Here is a 21,070-nt window from a genome sequence, read left to right as displayed (position 1 = left end):
TTGCATTTGAGACATATATTAAGAACATCCAGTCTGTCAGGGAACATCACTGTCCTGCTGTGAGGTCTGCACCCCGCTGTTCCCAAAAGCACAACTGTATCTGGAGGGAGTCCCATATTTATCCAACAGCCTTGATATTTATGACACCTTGCCAAATGTATAGCAGCTCCGGATAGTGACAATTTATCTCGCACAGGATGTGAAATCCGAGCGTGCTCACCGACTTGAGGTTTGCTGTCACTATTTTCATACATCAACCAACCACAGTGAAATAAAATCCTCCAAAAAAGTTTCCACTCCGTCTTCTTCTTCCTGGCTGTCTTGTGTGCTTGTGCACTCCCTCAAGCCCGGTTCAAAAAACAAATGTCTCATTTTTATTTGCAGCTGGAGGTAGCAGGGCTAATTTGTGCGTCCGATGGAGAATAAAAGAGAGGAGGAATTACTCCTCCTGAGCCAGAATGTAGGGGAGAACGGGGTTGGTTGTCACACTTTTTACTGTTTTAATGATTGCTCATCATCAAGACATCTTTCAATAGTCATTCCTACATTAAATTGAAGCTAAAGGTGTTGGCTTGAAATGTGTATCCCTCTCATTTTCCAACTCATTGTAACAAAGAGGCAAATAACTATCAAAGACACTCTGACACATCGTGACAACCAACCCCATCACAGGGGTGAAAGGAGAAAGGAACATGAACAGGAAACACATCTTTAGTCCAGCCTATATAACAACATAAAGAACAAAACAAATAGGCCTAACAATAATGGTCTACTCAACTAGGCTACATGCAGTCACTGTCTGAGTTACAGTGATGGCAGATGTAGGGTCTGGACACTACAACTAATTTCACCAAGCAGGTCTTACTCCAGAGAAGACTATGTAGGTGAGCTCTGATCCTAATTCTGGAAATGTCCATACCCCAATTTGAGAGACAGTGCCCTCTGGTGGCGAGATATAACAAGTGTGCCAACCAACCTGTGTGACAACCAACCCTGTTCTCCCCTACAAGATTTTTGAGCAAGCCCCTGCGACCATAAAGGGAGTGTCCAGTTATGCCCCACTTTGTCGCATGAAGCATCCAGTCTTACCAAGGCTGGACTTAAAATGCTATGATCCAGAGTGTGCTTCATTAAAAGACATTTCCTGTGTTTTTCTTTTCCATTGTTACATTTATCTCAGCGCTGCTCTTCTGCGTTGAGAGCGCACAGTTTCCATTTCAAGCACTGTATCTGTTATGATAGCTGTAGCCTAGGCTTTGATTGGGCCACTGAATTGCAGAGGAATTACAAATCAGAGACCCAGACTTGGTGTGGTTAATGCTGTCATCTGTATTCTGCTCAATAATACATGTACAGAGAAAGGAGTTACCTAACACAGCACACAGGGGAGCGTAAAAACATTATCATCCATCAGCTCCAGCCTCGCTAAAGCACATGAATAATTAGTCAGCGCAGTCTGTTTTGATGTGGCACAGCAGAACTATTAGCTTTGATGGTAATAATCTACAGCTCGCTGGCTCATGAAGCGCATGCTGATCCTCTGCAAACTTTCTTGCAGACATCATGCAACGCTGCAGAGAGTAAATCCTGCTAGACGTATGAATTTATTGAACTTAATTTGTGTCTTCAGTGTTGATGCACCTCTCTTCCCACAGTGAGGGAGGGGGTGTATTTACTAGAAGTGTTGTAGGGCTGCAGAACGAAGCTTCTCTTGGTGTTAATTTAGATTTTGTAGGCGTTGTTATCACTCAAACATGATCCTTGTCTCCATGTAGGCTTGTTGGATGAGCATCTCGTTGAATTCTTTGGTGTCTTTTATTTTTTCTGACAGTAAATCAGTAGCCGTATATCTTTACAGCTCACTGTGAAGATTAAATAAAGCCTAAGTAGGAGAGGATAAAAAAAGGGGGATGGAGCATGAGTGCCTCACTCATGTGCCTCAATTGCAGTGCTGAGGGAGGGCTATTTCAGGACCCGTAAGTTGTGGCCTGCTATTCCCGTTGCAGGCATATGTGCCATTGATGGGTTTGGGTTTCGGAAATCCTTTGCTTTATGCTAATCAGACGCAGTGTGGCAAGCAGACGGCTCTGCTGCGGTGGAAGTTGGCATGTCTACTCTACACTCAGCGTCTCTGCAAAGTTGCAATTACGCTGCTAGTGAGAACAGAACGCTGCTTTTAACATAGCCATGTAGCGATATCCTTCCCCCCGCTTTTCTTCTCTCTTCTGCTCTTGTTTTTTGAGTTTCATTCAAATTGGATTAGCTGGGGAACTCAGGACTCAAGCTTGTTTTTAATTTTACTTTTTTCCTTCTCAAATTCTGGCTTAACAAAGTCGCCACTGTGTGATTGATGTCACACGGCATCAGTGCTCCAGCTTGAAGTGAACGATAGAGCTCAAAAAGACTCTTGAAACACTTCAACTTGCAGCAGGATCTTTTTCTAAAGTTTCCTTCACTCTGTTTGAAAAAGTGCTGAAAACTCCAGGCGATGTCTGTCTGTCTGACTGTCTGACTGTCTGTTTATTCAGCTTGAGGGAGAAGTAAAAGCAGGGTGTCAAGGCTGTGCTGCTGTTTGGGCGCTATTTGCAGACCTTTGTGATATTTCACATGTGTAAGGCAGTGTGGTGGGCTGTCTGGCAACTGGTTTAACCAGAAACAGTGAAGAGCTTCAGAGGGAGCACTCCTCCAGATGAAAACTCTTTACTCATGGGTGACTGATTAGATAACCAGCAGGGTTCAGATCACGTCACCCAACAGTGAGTAGGAGGATCGGGTTAAGTTGGGTGTTTTATTCAGTAAATATTGTTTTTTGTTCTTTGAACTACTCAAGAACTTTAACAAAGTGTCTCTTTGGCTCTGTGGTTTTCATTCACAGACAACTCAAGCTTCACTTCGACTTATTTGGCCGTAATGAAACTTGATTTTTAATTGGATTTGATTTGATTTGATTTGATTTGATGTCTTTATTTCAAACATATAAAAGTAAAAATACAAAAAAAAAGCATACAAGTAGAAAAGAAGAAATAGTTATGCAAACATACAAGAAAAAAAAAGAAACAGTTTTACAAAAGAAACAAAATCAATATTAGCAAGCAGTGAAACATTTTACTTTACATGTGCGAAAAGGAGTTGGAAGAAGTTAAAACTTATCTAATCCTACCCCTTCATTCACTGTTATCTATCATTATGCTAGTGCACTCCAACTAGTCAAATCTTCATATATTATCTTCATATTTACACAGACAAACAAAAGTAAACCCCTTGTGATTCTCAACACTTGATTTTTACTTCTGGTATTGATATTTGAATGTTCATAAAAACCTAGTAATATTTTGGATTGGATCTTATTTGTCTGTATATAAACACATGATATAAAAATACAAATGTAGTACTAAGGATTTGTGACCAGATTGTATTTTTATTCCTTATCAGCCAACATGAACACTAGTACATTCTCCAAAGTGAAGAGTCACCAGGATATGCAGGGGGGTCATAGGAACTCAGAGGGAAGAAGAGAGAAATTTGATGCAAAAGAGCCGCCATCATCGAATACCACCTTGGCATCTAAAACTTGTCAGAACAAGCAAGTATAGTTTAAGTATAGCTTGACTAAAGAAAGTAATAATGGCTGTAATATCTCAAATCTCTTCTCAAAAGACATTTATTGTTTCCAAAAAAAGAGACACTAGATGAAATGAAAGAATGACAACATTATTAAAGCTCCAGTGATGAGTTTGTTGCTAGTCATTAAACAGAATTAAATTAATAATGAGGCTCTTTAAAACCTGGCCAAAGCAAATAAGACCATCAATACCACAGTGGCGATTTCTATACAGTTATTTTTAATGTCTGAAACCACTGACGGACACATCTGATTGTTAAAAGACAGCAGGATGATGGTTTTCATCCAAAGGCACAAATAACACATGTACATGACCAAACCAGCAAAGACTGCTTTGTCCACAGGGGGCGCCAAAGTTGACACAAACTGGAAGTTTCTCACTGTTTATAAAAATACAATATATGTGTGTATGGTATATGTTGACAAGGGGGGTTGGGGGGGACCCGCCAGTGGCTGTATTGTAAATGGGGATGCTTGGCATGATACTTGATACCTCAGTATAATTAACATTATTTCATGAATTGTCTTTCACAGGTCTGGTTGCGACTACTTCAAGAAAGCTGGACAGGGAGCAACAAGATGAGCACATCCTGGAGGTAAGCCCTTTATTTCAGAACAATCAACTGTAACGCAACTGTAGCAGTGGGGCAGTGGAGATGACTCTGCCTCTTTATTTATGTAAAAATGAATCAGTAACGTGATGATCAGGAACCCTTAAAGGCCAAGAGAAGGAATTTCTGTATCTGAGCTTTTGGCATTTGGAGCGAGCCTCGGCTGAGCGGCACATGTTTCCAACAAAAACAAATCTGTCTGTATATAAGAAGGGGTCAATTTGGAATGATTTTCCTTGCACTGATTTCCGGACGGGGTGGGAGGGGAGAGGTGGGAGATACCGGTGACTGTTCCTTTGTTCATTCCCACTGTTCCGTCTCGTGGATGGAGCAAGCTGGGACAGGAAGCTGTTGTCAGACCAACGGGCCGATGTCTAAACTTGTGGCTTTTAATTGAGCGGGGCTCTGTTCTCTCCTGATGCCCCCCCCCCCCCCCCCCCTCCTCTCTCTCTCTCTCTCTCTCACAGAGGTTCATAATAGTTGTTTTAATTGTGTTTCTGGTGCTGACAAGGAGCAGATTGGACGCCTTTTAATTATTGTTAGAAGTTACACAATTCAGTGATCACTGGGGGACAGTTAATGCTCATGCATCTGGTGCCAGAACAGAGTCGTATTTCATTTTCTTCTTGAACATTGCGTCGCACTAATCACATTACAGGACTGAGAGTAATTGATAGGGATGAAAGTAGGGAAAAAGGTAAAACGAACCTCCTTTGGGGATCATTTAGCCGATGAATTGAATCAAAGTTTGTCCTAAAAGAAGTCAAATTAAATCATCTGTGCCACTCTTGTTGCATTTGGGACAAATGTTGCAGATCAAGGTCAGAAAAAAAAGATTCCACCCCTTCTCATTTAGCAGCAGACGTAAAGCTGCTAGGTCCAACATGTGGTTGAAAGCTGTAGAATTTCCATATTGAAAAATGGTATGCGATTCAAAGTCTTTGCGTCTGCTAGAAAAAAAGAACAGATCCCCGCCTCAGCTGAGTTCATGAATGTTCTTCATTTGTCTCATTTGACAAAATGCCTCCAGACACACATTTAATAACCACATTAAACACTTAGCTCAAACATTTTACGCTTTAATGTAATGCCAAATTCAACATGCCTATTCTCTCCATCCTTTCTTTTCTTTGTAATGTTTATCACTCAAGCTTGCAATAACACAGCAAAAAAAGCCAGCGCAGGGAAACTAGAGTCTTCTCTAAGCATTACTAATTAAAAGTTTCTCTTCTGTTTAATTTGACTGTGAGTTGGAGGGATAATTTCAGGATGCAACTTTTGACCTAAATAAGTAGAAAGTGTCTGAGTGAACACAGCCTGGGAAGAGCTGTGTAGCCATGGTGACTCAGAAAGTTTGTGCTTGTTGGTCACAGGTTTTGGCGTCCAGCAGGAAGCTCTTTATAGGGCCAAACATTCATGAAGCAGCACAGACCCCTTCGCTCTACAGTTTGCCCTCCCCACACCCACACACACACCTCAGTGTATCCGGCTAACGGAGGGTTAATCATGACTCGGAAGAATGCATGTGTGCACACACGCCTTTGTGTGCGGAATAAGTGCTGGCGGAGCAAATCAAATTGAAGTCCCAGCTTGTGTCGAAGTTTTTGTACAAGCTTGTTGTAGGAGAAGAAACCAAACATGTGGGGCCATGTGGAACATGTGGAGCAATTAGGGTGGGGGCTGTGTCAGCATTGTTTGCTCCAAATGCCAAGAGGAGGTGGAGGGAGCACAGAAGGGGAGGGGGCTTTAGGCTTTTATGATGAGATGGATGGGGGTTGGTAGGTGGTAGTTGTATATCTGTGTGAGAAAAGAGAGAGAGACAGGAGAGAGAGAGAGATAAAGGCAGACAGGCTGTGGGGGAATTTGAGAAAAGGCAAAGCTGCTCCTGATGTCTGAGTGTGGGCTCTAGCGGCAGGATGAGAGGCCTCTGTCCCAGGAAGGAGGGGGGTGGGTAAATAGCAAAAGTGGGACATGCCAGGACATGCTTGAAATTCAGGCCTGGGACTGCAGAGAGAGCATTATAATGGGAAAGCAGAGGTGAATGGGCTGCTCACATCTGTTGTCTGGAGCCTATCCCAGCATGCAGTTGGCACGAAGCTGGGTACAATTGTACCTGCATGTTAGATCCTTTTCAGTCTATTCCTCCTCTTTTTTTACAAGCTTAATATCCTAAATTCCCAAACATCTTCTTTATCTCAGAGTGTGACAAGTTTCAAAAAAACATAAAAGTTTTGAGTTTTTCAGACCAGAGAAGAAGCAACTTGTAACACATGAGAACACTTTAATGTTTAGTTTGTTGTCTATTGTTGCATAAAAGACAAAACCCTGAATATTTTGTTAATTAATCACTGAGACAAAACACTCAAACAGAGCAAGGATACAAAAAGTCTTAATAATATCAGTTAGTATGAAGGCAGAGCGGCACCCTTTGATTATTTCTGTTTCCGCTTCAACATGTGAAGAAGAGTGAAGATCAAGCAAATTAGCCAAAAACACAAACCAAAATTTGATTTTCTCATATGAGGATATAACACAAAGTTGCTCCTTGTATTTACTTTTAATTAGGTTTACAGTTTCATTCATGTTTTCCACTCAAGCTGCACACTTTGGCCACTAAGCGGTTGGTTTGTTACAGTTCAATATGTTGCACAATTATTAGGGTTTCTATTAACCAAATTTGGGAAAGGTACCAAAATAACTATCGATAATGTCCTACTTTTTTGGCCCCCTTCTGTTGGGGTACCAAGTGTACCAATCCAGCCCTGAGTAGTGGAGCTATACACACTGCAAGCCATCAATGGAGAGAGAGAGAGAGAGAGAGAGAGAGAGAGAGAGAGAGAGAGAGAGAGAGAGAGAGAGAGAGCAGGGGGAAGGAGATTGTAGTCGATTACACTAGTCATAAGTTTGGGAACACCTTCTTTCAGCGGTTATGTATTTATTTTAATCATTTTAAACACTGTAGATTAATAATGAAGGCATCAAAACTATGAAAGAATATATATGGAATTATTAAATTAACAAAAAAGTGTTAAACAAAGCAGAATATGTTTTATATTTTAGATTATTTTAAGTGGTCCCCTTTTGCCTTAATGACAGCTTTGCACACTCTTGGTATTTTCTCAGTCTGCTTCATGAAGTGGTCTCCTGGAATGGTTTCTAATTAACATGAACCTTGCTAAGAGTTCATTAGAGGACTTTTTTAAAACTTTTTTAATGTGTTTGAGACCATCAGTTGTGTTGTTCAGAGGTAGGGTTAGTACACAATGGATAGCCCTATTTGACTACTGTTGTAATCCATATTATGGCAAAACCAGATTATTTCATAGTTTTGATGTCTTCAGTATTATTGTATGTCTCCTAGCCTGATGTATTTTGAGCAGTAAATTACAGACTTTAATGAATTATGACTCTGTTTAATGAATGTTTTTATTCATATCAGGGAATGCTTACAGGTGTTGGGGTTGGTCTTATCGGGAAACAAGCATGTGAGAAAAAGGGTGCTTAACACAGAAAGCAGCTGAGCAGAGAGAGGGTCACAGAGATGGATGTGAAGCAAAAAGGAGATTGCACAAGACAAAATATGACGTATTTCATGACTTTCCAACAAAAGTTCCTCATTGGCTCGAATAAAGGGCAGAAATAAATATAGCCTACTTCTTTTAACAAATAACAGTCTGTAACACAACTTCCGAATAAAAGCATTGTGTGAAAACAAGGGGAGTATCTCCACAGAAAAAATACAGATCAGGTTTTTCTTTTGAAAAGCATCCAGGAAGTGCTTTAATGCTATATCTATTGGACATCATGCAAGCTTTAAAACTTTAACTTTGTCACACTCTTTCAAATATAAAAGCAAAGCATAATTTAGCTTTATGCAGTTAGTGTCTTCCAAAATCCTGCACACTTCCCCAGGTTATTTTAATTAACACTGCAGCATTAAAACAACATTAGTTACATATGGTTGGTCAGAGTAAGCTCAAAGTTTTGCAATAGATAATAAGAACATAATGGATTGGCTTTGTTCCCTTCACTTCACACCAGACACACTCCCTCTGGTGTATATTTTCAGACTTTTCTGTGGCTCCCCTAATTATCAAACAATGGCTTTTGATGACAAAGTTCCACAGAGAGGCACAAAGTGATGGATGGCTGTGTAGCTATAGTAAGCCTGCCCACTGCTAAACACAGAGCAGTCTATTTTCCAATACTAATGGCTCCTTATATAAACAGTGTGTCCTTTAAGAGTGATCACAGTCATTGTATGCAATATGTACATATATGAGGCCAAAGAGCTCATGTAGGAACAGGACAGGTATCAACATGTCCTCACTGAGAGAGACATTCACAATCCAGTTTCATTTTATTTTGTTTAATGAATTCTGCCCGTGTGAATTTCACACACAGCTGCAGACACTGTGAGGAAAAACAAAAACACATTACGTTAGTAATTGAAACGATGAAACCCAATGGTGTGTGTGCCTGGCCTTGGATTCCTGACTGTTTCAGTGAAGCACTTAACAGATGGTTTTAAATGACTGTGACATTTGTTCTGCCCTTCCACAGTTATTCTGCAGCTTGAAGCTAGAAGTGCTCCCATCACTGCCAGAGGCCAGAAGCACAAGTTCAACCCTTGAGCCCATTTTTTTGGGACTAGATATAAACTTGTTTGTTTAGGTCAGCCTGTGGCTCCCTGCTTTTGATTAAGCTCCTCAAACTGTCTGAAGAAGCGTCACAGTGTTAAATCATGGCACGTAATACAAAGCGTTAGCTTGCCAAACGTTACACTGGATGGCATGATTTATATAAAGGGCCTATTAATGATTCAGTTTCACGACACTGTCTTTCACACAGAGTATTTATGGGAGTTAAAAGAAGCTCCCTGCCTTTTTGTAGAAACAATAGATAAAGTGTTTTATCAGGAAAATCTTTGTAAGTTTGTCACACAACTGCAGATAAGTGTAGCAGCCGCTACCAGAATGAAGAGGTGCAGCTAATTAAAAATAATTAGTTCTGTTGAGTTTTTCTTGAAGCAGCCACACAAGTTACCAATGCCAGGAAAACAGAGGAACAAGTTACATGTTATTTCACATGAGGGAAGTCTTAAGTAAAGGATGATATGTAGTTAAATGATTTAGAATGTTAATGTGAATGTGAAGTAACATTTTGCCACAGTGTCAGCAGGCTGAGGTGAAATGTGCTGGACCCCTTTCCGCCAATTAATTTGATATGACGTGTGGTCAGGTTTTCCTCAACATCCCTTTTTCCATTAAGAATTAGTTATTGTTGTTATCAGGTTTTGACCAATCAGAGTCAAGTATTTCAAACAGCTGAGAAATAAGATGATTATAACATTCTCAATGAAAACAAATCGTGGTAACAAGAACACACCAACATCAACTAGTTGTTACGTAGGGGAAACATTGGGTCCAGCATTATTTTATAGTATTTCACATTATTTAATTTCTATTGGTGTAGGGATATTTGACTAACAGTTATATGTGTAAATAGCCTGTTATTAAAGGAATAATCCCTGGATTTGTAAAATGTTCTTTAAAGCCTAAAATGTTGCTTTTAAACCTTAAATATACAACATCTACCTTTTACAAATTCTATCAAGTCTTGTACATTTCTGCTGGAGAATTTTGCCTCCCAAGATTGAGATTTGTAGCTTTGAAAGAACTCCCATTTCACAACAGTAGGACATATTTTGACAGAAGAGGAGCAGGCTCTGTGGAGTACTTCATGACTAAATGTTTGAATGGACTCTTTTATTGTACTGTTGAGATGAGATTATTAGTATAAGAAATAAGAAGAATATTTTGTCATGATTTATTTATGCATGTAAAACAGCCTTTTACTGATGTGTATTTGTTTTAGTCAACAAGTGTATGAGAAAGACCCCATGACTGTGACTCTCAGAGGGGAATTGGATTTATTTTTGGCGGCAGAGTAAGAAGAATGAGACACAACTAAAGGGAAAAAAAAACACAGTTCCCCTTTTCATCCTATTTTTGGTTAAATCTAGGATTTGGAATGATGAATTTGTTGGACGGAGCTTGCTTTATTTTTACAGACTGCAATGAAAGCTGTTCATGAGGCTCAATGATATTGTTGGAATTACTCAACGATCAAGTTTTCCCAGACTCAGATATTGTGACTCATGCTTTGAAGTATATTAAAAATGATAATGAAAAGAAAGAATAGCGGCATCCTTATTTAAAGAGATAAGTGATACAGAACACAAAGTTCACACCATAAGCTAAGCTTTGCATCCCTTTGTGTAGACTTAAATCGGTAAATCAGTGTATGCTCGTCCTCATCTTACTTTATTTTGTCTCCACAGATCACAGTCACTGACCACGGCGTTCCCGCAAAATCCACCACTGTCCGCGTCATCGTCCGCGTCCTGGACGAGAACGACAACAGGCCGTTATTCTTGGAGAAGATCTACAAAATCAAACTCCCGGAACGTGAGAGGCCAGAGAAAGAGAGAGCCACAAAGAGAGACCCGGTGTACCGTGTGATTGCTTCAGATCGTGATGAGGGACCTAATGCAGAGATTTCCTACAGCATCGAAGAGGGAGATGAAAACGGAAAGTTCTTCATCGAGCCAAAAACCGGCCTGGTGTCTTCCAAGAAGTTTTCCTCTGCTGGAGAATATGACATTCTTACAGTGAGTGTAACATAATCCCAGGGCTTCACACTGCTCTCAACCTGATATCTCTCTAGTGAGCAGTGAATTTCCACAACAGATGCTTGTTTATTGTTTTACTGCTTTATTCCTCTCGTCCTCTCATGTTTTCTACCCCCTTGTGTTTCTCTCCTCCCTTTATTTCCTACAAGAGACCCAAAATTAATTGGTCTGCACACTTTGTTTCACAAGTGTATAATAAAATGACTCACAAAAAGCATTAACTCTTGGCTAAATTTAAAGCAGCAGTTCTTAAACAGAGGCTCACTATTATCTCATTTTTACAAGTGTGCAGAGCTTTCTTACCATGGTTTTTTTCTCTGGGGTCCTAGAAATCAAATAACGAATTAGTCAATCATTGATGTGTCACTACTGTTTTGGCTGTTAGCTAGCTGTGAGATAGTACAGCACTTAAGAAAACAATTTTCTACCAATGACAGCTGTTTTTTTGGAAGACTGCTGTAGAGTTACAGAAAAATAAGTGTCAGATTGTGAGAAATTTAAATATAATTTGTCAATCTTCCACCTGAGAGATAAAAAGCAAGATTGTAACTGTGGTTTAGTCATCAAACTTGGCTGTCATGAAATTCAAAAACCCCTTTTAATTTTTTGCTTTACTGATTCGTACCTCACGCATTCATAGTCGTTGTTCCTGCTGTAGGAAGAAGCTGCCCACTGCGGCTCACAATTATAGAAGTCCACACAAAGGGTTGGATAACAAAAGATTACAGCACAAAAGGTGCTTTGTTATTCAGAATAAGCAGTACCTTGCCATGTGGACAGCTCAGGGGACAATTGTGATTAAGATTGAGACACAATCCATTCTGAGAAGTTTTTCCTTGAATCAGTGGTTCACATACAGTGTATATATCCACTACATATGAGTGTTACTGACAATATGTATTGACTGTGTGCAAGATGTACTGTTCTCTCATGTCTTTTATCTGTAAGTACATCACCAGATTTCTCTGTTTATTTCTAAAGAATTTCAGGCAGAGGACCTGCCAGAGAGCTGTGCCGAAACTCATTTGTAACAAACAAAATGTTACATAACACCAACACAGTCATTCATTCTCTGTCCCTCTCGCAGATTAAAGCTGTCGACAATGGGCGTCCTCAGAAGTCCTCCACTTGTCGCCTCCATATTGAGTGGATTCCCAAACCGGTATTGCCGGCAGATGCAGCCCCCCTGCTCTTCGAAGAGTCCCCCTTCACCTTCTCTGTGATGGAAAGCGACCCAGTGGCGCACATGGTGGGCGTTGTTGCCACTGAATCCTCAGATGTTCCAGTGTGGTTTGAAATCACAGGTATTTTTCTTTCTTCATTTAAATCTTTGATATGTTTTTCTTGTGTGCATGCATACTGTGGAAAAGCTCTCTGACATAGAAATGCTTCAGATGTAGAACAACTTGTAGACTTAATGACTAACAGAGTGTTTGTGTGTGATATGGCTACAAAGTATTTCTAAAAAACATTGTTTAGAATACAGTTATGTTTTATAGATCATAAAGAAAGTATGTACTTTTTCATATCAACTGTATGACAGTCAGAAGTAAAGTTATCAGCTGGCCTTTTCAAGTTTCCCAGTAAAAAACTGTTCGTGTTAAGGCTGATTTATACTTCTGCGTCGCTGCATCTGCTGTAAATGAGGGAAATACAATGCCGCCAAGCGGACCAATCACAGGGCTTGTGGTCTGCGTTGATTCTACGTGTAGTTACATTTTGGAGGAGGTGCACGTCAGCTACGTGTGCAGGCCTCTGCGTAGGTACGGCAGCTACATAGACCCCCGGTGTAGGCTACACCGTCGATTCGATGCAGAAGTATAAATCAGCCTTTAGCCATGTTGGCTAACTAAACATTACAAAGCAAAAATTCCTACATTATAAGTCACAGTTGAGTTTTCTTATTATTTCACCACATTGCACATGATAATACTAAATAAATGTACAACAATGTGAAACCAGCATTTAAAATAGTCAATACTGTGAAACAGCTTAAAGCAGAGGGAGATATAGCCAGTGTAAGCTAGCAAGGGAGGTAGATAGACTAGCTTAAGCTCAAGCTAAAACTACATTGACTCTTACTCTTACTGTCTGCTGTATTATGTAATTATCCACTGATGAGAACCAACATCTTAGTGAAAGTGTTATTCATATAACTAAAAGATGCTGTTTATGGATACAACGATGAAAGAAAAAGGCTTACTAGCTAACTTGCTAACAAGGCAACTAGCATAGCAGAGCAGAGTTACAGGAACAATCATGTCAAATTTTTGGAAAATAGGGAAATTCTTGTGATTTTAAATTTGTATTAACTACTTTTCAATCACGTATGTGTATATTCTCAATGGTAGATACTTTGTCATTGTTTCAAATATGTTATTAATTTACAAAGCAAAATAGCATGTGCTAAACAATAAAGCTTAAGCAGATTTTAATTTTAATCTTTATAGCCAGCCCACTTCAAAACTCTTTTCCTCACTTCGCTGTTTCTGTATTTGCTCTCTGTGTTTGTAGAGCACTTCAGATGAGAGAACACATCATGGATTAATAGGCCACAAACAATTAATATACATGTTTTTCACAGCTTTCCTCAGTAAGCCGACTGAAATACAGTCTATTTCTTTACAAGTTTAATTGGCACCCCTTTTATTGAAGTGCTGAAATTGAAATAGTCCTCTCTTCAACGATGATAGACACTGAATGCATGAGAAGGCTTAAATTGACTACTTCCAAAAAGAATTGCTTGCCTCTTCTCCCTCCCTCCCAGCCTGTCCGCCCTCTAATCAATGCCTGACTGACACATCTCTTGTCTTCTTTTCTCTGTCTCTCTGTGCTCTGCTTCTGCTTCCTCCTTTTTCTCTGGAATGTTCTGTTTGGTTGGATTTTTGCAAGACGGCATAGAGGATACTGAGATGTTTTACATCCTACAGATGGCTTGTGACCACAACTGTACAGCAGAAGGTAGCTGCTGGGATCTCTTAATAGGCTGTGCTGTATTAAGAGATCATCCCACACTGTGTGTTGGTGCTGCCTGTGGGCTGTGGTTCAATTGTGTTGTGCTACTGGATTGATGTTGTGCTACATTTTTTTTCCCTTAAAACCTGTGACCTGATTAAGAACCTCACACAATCCTCCTCTGCTTACATTCTGTGAATTAGATTAATTTGTGTAACATCATTTTATACCCACATCTTGTGATTTATCTTAAGGGATAAGCATTTAATAGCTTCTAGAGGGATGTGTTATGTTGTTAGACATTCATCACTATGTTTCCATTCTGTGCATTGAGGGTTAATTGCATGAAATAGCTACTATGTGGATAAACAAAGTAATTGACTCTACATTAGTGCATCTCTTGATTATGAAGTAGGACATCAGTGCAGCAGAAAATTGATGTTTGTATGTTCAGCTCAGCCCCCCTCCCTTAAGTGTTTGTGTAACCTTGCAACATGCAGACAACCAACTGATGATTCAACACTAATCTTTTGTCCTCTTTTTTTGTTTGTACAAAAAAATAATTCCACAGGTGGTAATTATGACAGCCGCTTTGACGTTGGCAAGGCCAGTGGAACCTTGATTGTTGCACGGCCTCTGGATGCAGAGCAGAAATCAAATTACAACCTGACGGTGGAAGCCACAGATGGGACACGAACTGTCAGCACCCAGGTAATTGAAACACTAATGAAATGGTTGGAAGCTGATGAGGCAGTTGTCATGGTCCTGTTTTTTTTTCATGTGAGGATTGGCAGGGGGGGAAGTGATGGGTAATGAGTGAAGCGGCGGCCAAACCGTCCTGTTTGTTGGGATATGTTTATGTTGTGATGCTATCAGTGCTCTCAACTGGCCCCGAAAAAGTCACAGATTATTGGTTTGGGTTTCATTACATCCCTACATGACCTGACTTCTAACACAGCCGGCTAAAAAAATTAGCCGATAATACTTGCATAAAAAACCCGGGATGAGGCATACTAAGGCTGCGTAGTGTTTAGAGATCTTATAACGCTGCCTGGAGCGGCCTGTGGGGAGTGATTAAATTGTGTTTCATCACTAGGTTTGCTTTTGTATTTTCACTTAATAGCTCTAAAGACGGGAGAACAGATCTTTATATTTAAAATGAAGTTTGAGATGTGGGAAAATATGCTTATTTGCTCTGACTAGATGTAGATGAGAAGATTCATACATCTTGAATCTGCTTGTTCAATGAAGGGCCACTCATAGGTTTTGCTTTTATAAGCTGCCTTCAATCTATATCTGTCTAATAAAGGTGGCATTTTTATGTTAAATCTTAACCCTACAAAGAGAATAGTTAGTGTTTATAGAATGCTTTTAGGGTGAGGTTTTTGCAGGTTACTACTTCTTGGCCAGATACAGGGACTTCCTGCTGTCATAGCTCGTTGTCTTCACACAACAATACTGAATAGATGCTGTTGTAAATCTTTCTCTTCCCACAGCAGGGGTACCTTTTTCTCCCACTGCTAGTTTTAAGGCTACAATAGGCTAAGAATCTTAGGCAGGACATTCCTGTTTATTGTAAAGACATTGTAGTGGTAATTAAATAAGCAATCAGATTATCTAAGAGAGTGAATCACTTTTTTACACAAAGAGAAACTGAATCTCTTCAGTTCAGCCTCAACTGTCTTCTATAGAATTGTCTGACATGTTTTACAGAAAGGAAGGAAGAAAGAAAGAAAGAAAGAAAGAAAGAAAGAAAGAAAGAAAGAAAGAAAGAAAAAAATATAATAAAAGAAAGAGAACAAATAGAAAAAAATAATTTAAAAGAAAGAAACAAAGAAAAAAAGGAAATTACAGAAAGAAGGAATTAAATATGAAAGAAAGAAAGATGGAAAGAATAAAAGCAAGAATGAAAGACAAAAGCAAGAGAAAAATAAATAGTGAAATAAAAGAGACAAAGAAAGTAAGAAAGAGGGAAAGAAAGAAAAAAAGTATGATAAAAAAGAAGAAAAGAAAGGGAACAGATGGAAATAAATAATTTAAAGAAAAAAAGAAAGAAAAAAAAGGAAAAAATGAAGTTACAGAAAGAAGAATAAAAGCAAGAATGAAAGAAAAAATGAAGAGACAAATAAATAGTGAAAGAAAAGAAAGAAAAGAGAAAAAGAAAGAAAGAACGAAAAATATAATAAAAAAGAAGAAAAGAAAGGGAACAGATAGAAAGAAAGACAGACAGACAGACAGACAGACAGACAGAAAGACAGAATGAAAATGGAAAAAAGGAAGTTACAGAAAGAAGAATAAAAGCAAGAGAAAGAGAAAAAACAAAGAAGGAAAGAAAGAAACAAAAAGAAACAAGAATACAAAGAATAAAAGAGAAAAGAGAAATGATGAAAGTGTATAAAAAAGGAAGAAATAAAGTAGTGGAGAAAGAAAGAAAGCAGAAAGAGGGAGAGACAGAAAGAAATGAAAAGGTGAAAGAGAAAGAAAAAAGAGAGACCAAGAAAAGAACAGACAGAATGAAAATTTCCTTGCAGGTTTCTGGAGTTTTTCATACCACAGTATAGGCAGTCATTGTTCTCCACCATCTCAGTAAAGCGTTGAACTTCAGGAATCTTCCATTGTCTCATTCCTGACGCAGAGCTGCTGTGATGATGGTGGCGTCTAGCCAGAGTCTTTTTTTTTAAGTGTACATTCTTCAGCTCCCTCCACCCCTCCCTCTCTCTCTCTGTGGTGTCTCTCTGAACCTGCGAACCTTCTCTTACTTTACTTTGAGAGGAACAGATGGCCTCTGTCTTTCCTGAATAGACTCTAAATAACCAAACATCTAACACACATGAATATGCACCTGTTACAGTCTAGAAACTGAAGAACAGACAGACGTGCAGAAAGAAAGCTTTCTGCTCAAAGAACTAAAAAGAACTGGACTCTTTAAACCTATGTGAGCCAGAAAGATGAAACTAGAACTTATTTTCAAAGCAGTAGCATACTTTCATTTTAATATATTAATATGCTGATTTATTCCTACTTGCATATATCTTGCTCCCCAGCTGATAGCGAAGCTGAGCCGCCATAATACACGCTTTTAAGTATGCAAGTTGTCTTCAGTTTTTGTTCACATGGTCATGCCTTGTCCATGAGATTTTGAACATTTGTACATGGTAGTTGGGTTGGTATGGGATGGTTGCATTGAAAATGTTTTGTCCTTTGTCCTCAAAGGGGAGCTTCAGAGAACTGTAGCTGGAAAAGAATCTATTTGTTGTCACTCCGTATGAATAAAGCCTTTCATCATCTGGCTGCTGTGCTCCACTGAGCCTCGGATGAAGCGCCGCCTTCTCTGGCATTTTGCAGCTCATCCACGGAAGCAGCAGCACGTCCTTTAGTTCAGTGCAGAACTTTAAAAAGCAGCCACAAAGTGCCTATTTTCTCATCACTGATTTCCTCTTTCCACAAAACACTTTCTTAAGAGGCACAGCAACAGACATTTATTTAAAAGCCTCTCAGCAATGCTGCATGCTGTGGCATTGTAAGTCAAATTAATGACAGTCAGAGGTTAACCCATTGAAAAGGTCTGTTTCTCAGCGGGGTTTGATTCTGTGCTTGAATTTACAGGCAGTGATACGATTCATATAGTGCTCAAAAACACCGGTCAATCAGTGGACCTCAAAACTCACTTGTGTCTTACTGACTCAGCTGAAAAGTATGTACTCCACAGACAATTTAAAAACATCAGGTGTGCTTACATGGAATTGAGTCGATACCAAGTAAGGGTTAATGAATGGTTAGTTGTCTCCCCCTGTGGTGATGATTAAACTGCTGCTATCATCACTGCAGCTCATTGCTAGGATTGCTGGATACAATATGTGCCGGAACTCCTTTTCGCGGATTGATTTGACATGACTTGTGATCAGTTTGACTCTGGTGTTGCTCTTGTAAGCAAAAGTTAATCACCATTGTCAAGGGGTTGTCAAGAAATTTTGACCAATCATAATCAAGCCGGAAGATCAGTAAGAAAGCCGAGAAATACAAGCCGACAAGAATCTGCTCCTGATGGACGCTATTACTGTTTCTTTGATTGCAAACCAGAGCACTCCTGTGCATGAAGTAATGTCTTCTTCTCCATTATGAAGTCTCCACCCAGCCACTGGAATGTCAGACTAAACATACTCTCTGGACTGACAGCAGAAGCCTGAATGTCTGTGGTAAAAGTTATGTCACTGACTTTGAGTATGTGTAGAGATCACATCATGCAGGGATGGTAGGGACACATCAGGTGACTCTAAAGATTCATGTAAAACTTGAGGACTTTTAATCTTTCTCAATACTTCAGGCATGTTTGCTAATCTCCATCACGCTATCTTCCTCTGAAACACCCACACCAGTGACGCCATGAACCATGAGATGGATTCTCCATGCATAGCCGACTTGCGTCATCGGGTTCCAGTCGGTTTGCGGGAACTCGCATACAGAAAATTAATTTAATTATCTTTATTTAAACTTGAAAATCATTGAGAGCGAAGCCCTCATTTACTATGACATTGAGCATATAAAAGAAACTTTAAAATGCATGACAAGCAAATAAAATATAAAACCTTAAAATAATGATGATCAATTAAAAACAGACAACAATTAAAAAGTAATGTTAAAACCATTTAAAAGTAATGTTAACACAAAGTCAGTTAAAATAGGTGCAATCAGAGGTTAAACAGTTTAAAACTAATGATTTAAAATGAACATCCATTAAAATAAAGGATATGCGTCATCAAATGGGCATTCATAGCTGTGATAAATACACATGACCGATGAGATTGTGATGACTGGTCATGTGATCATGTGGATTTGAATGTGAAGCTACACTTGTTTTCACAGCATGTAAATATTAGAATTCAATGCAGTGCATCAAGCTCTTATTCCCTCAAACTTTGCAGGTATGATGTGATAGAAAGAAGTTTTATAAGTACCATTAAGGACAGAACTAGGTCACACTCTGATCACTTTTACGGTGCATCACATGAGCTCTTTCCACACTGCAACAGAGCTCTCCTTCTCCCTGCCTGCAGATCTTCAATGTGCATAATCTAGCATTTATTAATAGAGCTGCAACTGATAGGCTGTGCTGCGGATGTGTGTTAGTGTGTCAGATACAGTCATGTATACCCAGCTGACTGCTGGAGGTCAGCTGGTTTCTGTGGGGGGGGAAACCAGATTTACTGAATCTGTGTGCTCCATAAACCAACTTTGTGATGTAGGCCAGCTGCCTGGGATATCCTCCAAGCCAGATATGTGACGGAAAGAGGCAAAGAGTGTCAGCTGAGACTGCGGCAGTCACGCAGATTTGATACGCTACTAATAAATCAAATAAATACGTAAAGGAAATGCAGAAAGTGTTTTCAGCAGTTCACCTCCAACAATTAAAAACAAGACCCGTAGCTGATGTTGGCCTGAGATCTGAGCGCTTCACATTTCTGGAAAGCCACCTGAGTGTTTTGGCTACTGACTTGTTTATGTGATAACATTGTTCAGCACTGTCTGTAAATGTACATCATGCTGGGATGTGCGTGTTTTATATAACAGTAAGAAGTAACCAACAGGGCAAAGGTTATGGAAAGGTTGTGGCAAACCACACTGAAAAGGATTAATCCACCTCCTGGGTTAGGTTTACTGTTTGTTCTTTCAAAGCAGCCAACAATACAAATCAGTTAATCTGAAAAAAAGTATCAGAACAAGTGTTGAGTAATCAGTTCTTCTTCTCTTCCTTTGTGCTTGCAACATGAACGAACGCAAGGTTTTCAGTAGGAAATCAAGTGCAAAAGAGTTGTTTGTTCTGTCTTTTGTTTTCTTTGGGAAAAGTATTTTGTTTACGATTTAAAACAATTCACTGTAAATTAGATCCACCTGATCACACACACACACACACACTCAAACACACGGCACCTCGTGAAAGCTCAAAGTTACTCTTATCTTTTCCTCAAATCAAAGTCATGTGGAAGCTCTGCTGCCAGACGCGCTGGCCTATTTTCTCACTCCTTGATTTTTTTTCCCTCCTTTTTGTTCTCTGTCTCCCTCTAGCCCTCTTTGTCTTTCCTTCTGATTTTCTTCTTCCTCCTTTTTAAAGAGAGGAGCCGCGCATTCATTGGCCGGGGTGGTGCAGCGATGATGATTATTCTGTTTGGGAAGGGGAAAAAGCACAAACGAGCGCTGGACCTCTGTGGGTAGTGGGCTGTGTTAATCCTGTTTTGGGAACATGTTGGAGTGCTCGGTGCCAGTGCCCTGCCTTTGCCCAGAACCTGCCACCTGGCAGGGGGGGCTTCCTCTCTTACGCATGGCACAGGAGGACAACGAGCACAATGAGAGCTCCCGCTTGTCTTGTTTTGGTGTAGAACAGAAGAGGGGGTTGGTTATTTAGAGGGCTTTGTTTTCATTGTGGTCATTTGAAGCACACCTTTTCTTTCTGAGTGTCTCTTTTATGCTCAGATTACAGCGATTAACTATAAACTGAACACTGGGAATAATATTAAATCCAGCCTTACTGTAGTACAAAGCTCCCGGTCTGTGGGAGGTGAAGCAGTTGGCTTTCCGTCATGTTTTCCATCTGACCGTTATATTTCTACGAAGGCGTCTGCAGAATCAGCTGATGCATTCGAGGGGTTTTGCATTCTAGCTCGGGCACCTCATAGCCGGAGTCTGCGCCAACGAGGCAGCCTCGGCATGCAGCCCAGCCTCCCTTCCCCCATCTCCAGCTATATGACATACTCCCTTGGCCGTGCAGAAGCACCTCAAGCTGTTCTGCACACAATCTGTTCCTGGTCTCCTGCTTCTCATGTTATCTCAGTCCACATTACAAAGACTTCCTTAATGTCTCTCTGAAAGGTTCACCTATCTCACTTATGCGTATTCTATTGCTTCACTTTCAGTATCTAGGACTCCTTTTCTTTCCATTTCCTGGACTTCTTTTTTGCATCATCTTTTGTTTGTGCCTTTTTTTTCATTTCCTCCCACAACCTGTCTTTTTCTAAGTTTGACCATTTCCCTCAGCTTTCTTTGCCTTCTCGCTGTCACATCTCTTTCTTACTCTCATCTCAACCTCACAGCACTTTTTTTTTTTTGTATTCTTTAGTATCTCCATCTGTCACGTCTGTGTCTCAGTCCCAATCTAGTTCCTCTCCAGCTTTCCCAGAGGAAGCAATACACAAA

General features: G+C 39.8%; 1 protein-coding gene across 3 annotated transcripts in view; it reads left to right on the top strand.

Moving 5' to 3' along the window:
* Positions 1-21,070, top strand: part of fat1a (FAT atypical cadherin 1a) — an 88,312-nt gene that overhangs the window by 32,674 nt on the left and 34,568 nt on the right. For all 3 annotated transcript variants that reach the window (XM_034687939.1, XM_034687940.1, XM_034687938.1), the window contains exons 4-7: positions 4,157-4,218; positions 10,577-10,906; positions 12,015-12,231; positions 14,454-14,593. In XM_034687939.1, the coding sequence (XP_034543830.1) occupies positions 4,157-4,218; positions 10,577-10,906; positions 12,015-12,231; positions 14,454-14,593 (749 nt within the window). The remainder of the gene's footprint in view (positions 1-4,156; positions 4,219-10,576; positions 10,907-12,014; positions 12,232-14,453; positions 14,594-21,070) is intronic.

The sequence above is a fragment of the Notolabrus celidotus genome, chromosome 7 (genome assembly GCF_009762535.1).
Source record: "Notolabrus celidotus isolate fNotCel1 chromosome 7, fNotCel1.pri, whole genome shotgun sequence".
Taxonomy (NCBI): Eukaryota; Metazoa; Chordata; class Actinopteri; order Labriformes; family Labridae; genus Notolabrus; species Notolabrus celidotus.
Note: the sequence above shows the minus strand (reverse complement) of the source record. Positions and strands in the feature narration are given on the sequence as shown.